At 44.8% G+C, this 8,186-nt stretch overlaps 1 protein-coding gene across 2 annotated transcripts in view; it reads right to left on the reverse strand.

Moving 5' to 3' along the window:
• The window catches only part of LOC310771148 (anaphase-promoting complex subunit 7-like), an 8,873-nt gene extending 1,696 nt beyond the window's left edge, over positions 1-7,177 (reverse strand). For both annotated transcript variants that reach the window (XR_014552388.1, XM_083663813.1), the window contains exons 1-4: positions 6,962-7,177; positions 2,361-2,547; positions 1,320-1,440; positions 750-861 (exon numbers count right to left, since the gene is read on the reverse strand). Coding sequence is in view for 1 of the 2 variants with exons in the window: in XM_083663813.1 (XP_083519939.1) it covers positions 750-855 (106 nt within the window). In the remaining variant the exon portion in view is untranslated. The remainder of the gene's footprint in view (positions 1-749; positions 862-1,319; positions 1,441-2,360; positions 2,548-6,961) is intronic.
• Between the last annotated feature and the right edge of the window lie 1,009 nt (positions 7,178-8,186).

The following is an 8,186-nucleotide window of genomic DNA, read 5'->3' on the forward strand; positions in this document are numbered from 1 at the left end:
ATTCGGGGTGTGTGTCCTGGTCGCTGCACTAGCGCCTCCTCTGGTCGGTCAGGGCGCCTGGTCGGGGTGGAAGGGAACTGGTGGGAATAGCGTGATCCTCCCACGTGCTACGTCCTGCCGGTGAAGCTCCCCGCTGTCAGGTGAAAAGAAGCGGCTGGCAACTGCGCATGTGTTCGGAGGAAGCATGGTGCTAGTCTACGGCTCTCCCCAGATCGGCAGAGGGTGGCGCAGCAACAGGGGCAGCAGGGGGAAAATTTGTCAAACATAATTTGGGAGAAAATGGGGGAAATCAGGGGGAGGGAGAATGTGTTTTTTTTTTGGCCCCATCTGACCGTAAACAGTACGGAGGCCAAAATGTGTTCTCACAGCACTTTTTATTTTAACAATAAAAATAGTTGTCCATCAGCAGCACACAGAAAGCAGAAACTAAAAGTGAGGGGCTGTCTGCAATAGGCTAATTAACAAATCATTAATTAAATAATTGACTACAAATTAAATTGCGGCATCATTCAACAATGGAGAAATGCATTCTCATACTAATAATAAGTATGAGAAAAATTAAAGACAAAAGATTAAAATGTTTTGGAAATGATTTGGCAGCCCACTTGCAAAACCTTCGTGGCCCACTGGTTGTGAATGGCTGGTATAGAGAGAGAAGATCAACTTAAGATATCTGACTTCAGCAAGGAAGTGCTGTAAGCAGTAAGCAAGCCAAAGCAGGAGGGAGGCGTCTCTGTGGACATGCATACCGATGATGGCGTCCAGGGCGAGGGGACACTGCCTCAGGACCTCTTTGTAGCTGGTCACCGCAGAGCGTTCCTGACCAGCCTTCCTGTACAGGTTGGCTAGCATCATGTTGATCTGAGGCAAGGGGGAGAAATCATCTCAAATCTCTATGAAAACTGGAAGGTGGATTATGTCAAAGATGATCAGCCCAATTATTTTGCTCAATATTGTGATCATTATATTCTCAATTCTTCACTGATCAGTACTAGGGCCCAGACGGAATCTGTGCACGCAGAACTCTGCCGATTCTGTTTGGGCCTGCTGATCAGTCTTGTCACAATGCGTGTGTGTGTGCGCCCTTATGACACCACTTTTGACATAATCACTGATGACATCACATCATTAGCTAATTAACCTAATTAAACACCCTTTACACACCCTGAAGGTTTCAGCCAGATCGCACGTAAAACAGCATAGCTGTGGCCGAACACAGAACTTGAACCAGACAGAACCCACATACTTCATTCGATATATAGATAGATAGAAGGCACACAGTGAATGAAGATCAAGGTAGGTTAGGCAGCCTACTGTACCTTTGGAGTTCTCTGTCTGGAAGGAATCCCATCAAGCACTGCAATAGCATCTTTGTCCAGTTTCAGGATGGTGTAGCACTCCAGCTATCTTGTATTTCACTTCAATCTCTGAGGGCAAACTCTGAAAGACAACAATACAGGTGAGCTTCAAAGTTGCAAGGCACTGTAGACCACAAAGACAATAGCAATGGAGAATAAATACTACTGCATATTATATTTTTTGTAGTTGTGCACATTAGGCACTCAGGAACATTCTTATTTTTTTCTGAATTTTCTCCCCAATTGCACTTGGCCCATTCCCCTTGCTGTCTTGGTCGTTGCTCCACCCCCTCTGCCGATCTGGGGAGCGTTGTAGACTAGCACATGCTTCCTCCGATACATGTGCAGTACTAGCCAGACGCTTATTGTCAGCTGACAGGGAGGGGTTTCACCGGCAGGACGTAGCACGTGGGTGGATCACGCTATTCCCCCCAATTCTCCTCCACCCCAAACAGGCGCCACGATCGACCAGAGGAGGCACTAGTGCAGCGACCAAGACTGATACCCCACCGGCCTCCCACCTGCAGACACGGCCAATTGTGTCTGTTGGAACGTCCGACCAAGCTGGAAGTACCAGTGCCGCAAATAGAGGGTATGCATGTGATGTCACAGTGGCAGAAGTCACTGTGGGGTCACACCCACTGAGTAACAGCAAGACTGAGCTTGAATGCAGTAATCAGCCTAGATAACTGACACCTGCTGCTCAGGGAGGAACTCATTTTGACACTCATTCCCGATTGAGGGGGTGTGTTCCAGTGGGTGTGCATACCCTCTATTGAACCTGGGTCTCCGTGGTTGTAGGAGAGTGCTTTTAGCTCTACACTACCCAGATACCCAGATAGAAATTATAATAATAAAAATAATAATAATAATAATAATAATAATAGTAATAATAAATAATAATAATAATAAATAATAATAATAATAATAATAATAATAAAGAGAACATATGGTAGCATGGGTTGATTACAGTTTCAGATTGATAGGTTTTACATGACATACCTGTGCCTGTATGTTGGACGCTCCCCCAACATTAGAAGTACGAACTTTAGATGTTTTGCTGAGGACCTTCTTCTGCTGCAGGGCCATGCTGTATTTGCAGGCAGCATTGCGGTACTCCTTATCATGGAAGATGGCATCGGCGTGGTAAACCAACAGTTGGTACTTCTGGGATGGCGAGAACAGCTCTCTGTAGTCAAAGAGATCCAGACAATATAAATGAATGCAGAAAAATGTATCTGTGTCATGGCAGCAGCAAACAGCAATAGACTACAGCAGGGAGAAAACACAATTAGCCTAAACATGGGATATAAACAAGATAGCAAAATGTGGTTATAGAAACATGTGCAACTGACAACTAAAATGAATAAAGAAATGATAGAAGAACAAATGTTTAATTAGCCCTCCCCCCCCCCCCCTTCCCCCAATAAAAAATACAAAATAAAGGTCCAGAGCACTGGGATGCAACAAGCAATCCAGGATAGTTGATATAGCACATTGTTGTGTGTGGACACCCTGCTTGGACAGGAAGCATTGTCAGGGTTCCCACTCTTTTCTAGAAATCATTTTCCAGGACTTATTCCAGGACCTTTTCAGTGATGATCTAGCTGGTATGACAGAGAGGGATACAAGATGTTCTTCTCTGTGGATGTCTGATTTAATAGATTGTGCAGTCTATGGCTATATAACTTAGCAATAAAATAATCTCTTACATGCTTAGAGATGATGACAAAGTTATCATAGAATAAACACACCTGCAGAGGTACATAGCGATGGAAGTTAGACTTTTAAGATGGGATGTGTTCTTGGGTAAACCTAATAAAAACTACCACAGTCACCAGCCAGCAGTCCCTAATATTTACATTTGAAGGATAATGCAACTTACATCATTCTGAGTTTTGGTCAGTTGTAATGCCATTTAACCTGCATGTGCTATCATGTGACGTGACTTTGTGGTGCGTTCACAGTGTTTCCACAACATAACAGAGAGAAGCCTATTCAAAATACTCTTGTTTATGAACTACCATTTGAACGTTTAGATCCTGAACATACTTTAGCCCTTTCAGATGGCAATGTTATCCGTTTTGATGAGCTCTGATAGATAGCCTAGTAGAACATGCTCAGCTAAAGGAAAATATGGGCATGGTGAAATAATCATCCAGGACAACACAAGCTTTTCCAGAACATTTTACTATTTGTCTCATTTCCCATGTGTTCTCCTGACTGGAAAATTAGTCAACAATGTCCCAGTTTTTAAATGCAAAAGTTAAATACCCACAGTTACGAGTAGAGCATATTAGAGGAACATAGGAGTGTCTTTCAGTCAAAGCGAACCACTTTAGACCACAGACAGTCTATGAGCCAGTCCCAGACAGTCTATGAAGATCTTTGTTGTCTGTCTACACTCACTGTAAGTGGAGAGTAAAACATCTGGTCAGAAAAGTCCTTTCTTTCATGGTGCTAATCTAACTTCTAATGAATGAGGCAACAATGAAATTAAACGCTATGTTCATGTTTTACTGGGGACCCTAAAGGACACCAGGCACTATACGTTGCTCTACTTTACCATGGCCATTTGACTTTGCAGTATTCCCTGGAACTTAGATAGCGTTATAGATAGCGTTAGCTATAACGTTAGCTTGATACAACAGTATACTAAACCGTTTACATTGTGGAAGAAAATATGTGAAGAGAACGTATCCCATAACGTTTAGACACGTTTGAGCAGAAAACTTCAAGCTAAATTAGCTTGCAGCTGACATCATTGAAACCCTGTGTAGGCTACTGTGTAGTTTGCGTTCATGTTGAGGTTATTATGGGTGGCTAACTGGCTGGCCTACTACGTTATGTGCTATATAATAACCAACTAACGCTAACGATACTATGCTGTCACTCGCTAAATATGAGCAAATACAACAGAGATGACTATTCAGCAAATAGACGGAGCGCGCTAACGCTGCTAAGCTAACGTTACTCACAGGTTGTTATTGCTCATCGTCAGTAACAAACTGCTCATGATCCGGACATTGGAATGAAGTCCAGCACAGCCATGTCCCGTACATGATCTATTACATTCATTTTGAATCGCGCTGAGGGTTTACTAAAAGTTTGTGGCTTGTAAACAGCTAACGCTAGCTAGCTTACAGCTCCAGTCGTGTGACGTATTAATATGGCGTTTTCCCCCAGCAACATCCCAGCAACGATGGGCGTGGCCTATTTTATGCAGCGTCTCCATTTGCCATAAGCATGAGCGCCTGGCCAATCCCGGCGCTTGAATGCGGCATATATTTGAAAGTTTTAGCGGAAAGTTTTCAGGTGCTAGCTTTTTTTGACGCAAGCAGTCGACACACTGGACTCGCTCCGTCAATTGAACACTACAGTGAACGAAGAACTAGAAGGATACACCGCCCAGAGACGACACCGCCTACCCTTTCAAGGTAAGAATGCACGTTCTTTTCCACCGTAGAAAAATATGACAAAGTTACTTCTGTGTTTAACTGTGCACGTCTGGTTCCAAACTGCCTAACATAATTCAGCTTGAAGGTAACGTTAACGTGACACAGATTCCTTTCACCCGGCCTTGCACATTGGTGACCATATTAACCGTTTTAAACTCAAAATGCTCGCTGATCAAGTCAATTGCCCGTCAAGTAGGTTCTAACCCGTTCGAGTGTTGTGTATCGAGAGACTGGCGCTCCATTTAAAAATCTAGTAATTTTAATGTGGGCTTGGTTATTATCTGTAGCCTCGCCCTCGACGAGGCTATAGGTTAATGTTACGGCCTTGCACATTGGTGACGTCTTTTCAAAATGCTCGCTGATCAAGTCAATTGCCCGTCAAGTAGGTTCTAACGCACTCTCGGAGTGCTGTGCTTGGAGTGCAGTGCTCGTTGCAACCCTATTTATGTCGATGGTTGCAACACTGTTGTGTATCGAGAGAGACTGACGCTCCATTTAAAAAATCTAGCAATTTTAACGTGGGCTTATCTCTAGCCTCGACGAGGCTATAGGTTACCTGCAAAAGTAAATACGGATTATTAAGACATTTTCTGAATTGCTACCATCCGCTCTTCAGCACCGATTTTCAACTTTTGTAACGGTTCACCTGTTATTCTTACACAGTTGTGATTTTATTGACATAAAGTCCTACTGTTTCAACCGAATTTACGGTAACAGTAACGACTTGTAAAAGGCCACTCATGTCATCCTATGCCGACGACACACAGCTTTACCTTTCCTTCCCCCCCTCTGATACTTCAATTGGGTCACGGATCTCTGCCTGCCTGAAAGACGTTGGTGTCTGGATGGCGGATCACCACCTCAAACTCAACCCTGGAAAAACCGAGATCATCTTCCTCCCTGCCAAAGAATCCCCCCTGACTGACCTCTCCATATCCATTGACAACCACACCGTAACTCCATCTCAAACAGCTAAAAACCTGGGAGTGATCCTTGACCACCAACTCACCTTCTCTGCCTACATTGCCGCAACAGCACGCTCCTGCCGGTTCTCCCTCTTCAATATTCGCAAGATCCGCCCATTTCTCACCAGAGAAGCTACACAAATTCTCGTACAGGCACTGGTACTGTCACGCATTGACTACTGCAACGTCCTTTTGGCAGGCCTCCCTGCCTCTGAAATACTTCCTCTTCAGCTCATTCAGAACACAGCAGCCCGTCTGGTCTACAACTTACCTAGATTTTCCCATGTCACCCCCCTTTTCCCATGTCACCCCCCTTTTCCCATGTCACCCCCCTTTTCCCATGTCACCCCCCTTTTCCGAGAGCTTCATTGACTTCCCATCCTAGCACACATCAAATTCAAAACTCTGGCACTAGCTTTCAAGGCCGTTCACCAAACAGCCCCCTCATACTTACAGTCTATGGTCACTTTTCAAACCTCTCACCGCCCACTCCGCCCCTCTACTAGTGCAGGACGTCTCGCCCCTCCCCTGCTACGTGGGCTCAGAAGCCGCTCTCGGTCGAGACTTTTCTCCTACCTGGCCCCAAAATGGTGGAATGAACTTCCCCCGGACATCAGGACTGCTGCATCACTCCCCATTTTCCGCAGGAAACTTAAAACTCACCTCTTCAGACTTTATATTGACTCTTCCTGAATTCCCTCCCTTCCCTCTGCCTGCTTTCCATGTGTTTGTAATTGAATTTTCTGTTTCTTATATGATGGCTCCTTTAACTGTTCTCACCTTTAATCTCCCCTTTTATATTGGCTTCTCATATTTTTACTACTGTTTTTCTATTTGATCTATTCATGTTATTGTGTGCTGTATATGATCATGATGTAAGTCGCTTTGGATAAAGGCGTCTGCTAAATACCAATAAAGTAAAGTAAAGTATGTTGGATTATTAACGACTCTCACTACTTATGAAGTTATAATAACATTATAACTAAAGTTCGGGAACAAGGCCATGCCACAACTAACCACTCAGTCAATCATTCAATCAGGCAATCCCTTGCTCCGCCCGGATTCAATCATTCGCTCCACCTATATATACGCCCCAAACCAAGATCCTTTCTCTCGTCTCAAGACCAAACTCATTCTGAGTTTCACTCCAAGACAGACAACACGAAACTTCAGCTCTTACCTGACTGTCATGGAATCCACGTTCCAGTTCCACCTCTCTGACAGCAACGAATTGCTTGGCGTCGGCGAGGACCCACACAGGTTTCATCTCACTTGCAAATGCAATGCTGCCGACGAGCCTCCGGTCCGTCGTTCCGACCTGCCGCCTCGTCTTCGCTCGGAGATTCACAAGCCTTCCCAACGGTATGCCCAAACCATGGCTCAAACCTACAGCAGTGCCAACGCTACTACTAGCCATCTAGTAGCCACACAAGGCAATCATCGCCGTTTAGCCGACGCGGCCAAACTCACGGTAATCCAGTCTCATCTCAATCCACACACACACATCATGCCGACGACAAACGTCAACAACGGGACAACTGCCATCCGTAAAAACAAGGTACCATTTCATCGCAGTGATCACTGCAAAAAGTTTGGTTGCTAACCAAACTTCATCAATCAACAACGTCATCATCCAGCACCCAAAGCCACCGGGCGCTTCCGGCAACACCACGGCGATCCCGGATGACGTCATCACGCTGACCGACGCTGCAGCGCGGTCAAAGAACTTTTATGGAAAGAACTGAAAGCTCCATATTGCCCCATTGCAACATCAGCGCCCAGCAGCCTCCGCCATTTTTTATTTTTGGAAGCGTGACAGCGCCAAAAGAACCTCGCACAGGCTCGCAGTGGTCAGCTGCGGTAGCGCGGGCCCCTATAAGCAGCCTCTCTAAACAGTAACTCAACGGGAGAACACTCTAAATTTCGTGGATTCACATCTTTTCTGGGCGTACTGTAAATCTTGATTGAAGTGGTGTAGTGCAGGGATGTAAAACAACAACCATATTGTGGAAACTAAGCAAAATTTTTCGTTTTTTTCTTTTAGTTTTTTCAAGATAAATAGTAAATGCAAAGGACCCGAGGTTAAAACCACGGCAACGCACTTCTGACGGAGTGGACGACAGCCGCATTAGCTATTTATCTTGAAAAAACTAAACAAAGAAAACGAAAAATTTTGCTTAGTTTCCACAATATGGTTGTTGTTTTACATCCCTGCACTACACCACTTCAATCAAGATTTGCAGTACGCCCAGAAAAGATGTGAATCCACGAAATTTAGAGTGTTCTCCCGTTGAGTTACTGTTTAGAGAGGCTGATTATAGGGGCCCGCGCTACCGCAGCTGACCACTGCGAGGCGCATTCTGTTTCCAAAAATGGCCGGAGTTTCGTCTCTTTCCTTCCATGCT

Source organism: Poromitra crassiceps (genome assembly GCF_964638095.1).
Source record: "Poromitra crassiceps genome assembly, contig: HAP1_SCAFFOLD_380, whole genome shotgun sequence".
Classification (NCBI taxonomy): domain Eukaryota; kingdom Metazoa; phylum Chordata; class Actinopteri; order Beryciformes; family Melamphaidae; genus Poromitra; species Poromitra crassiceps.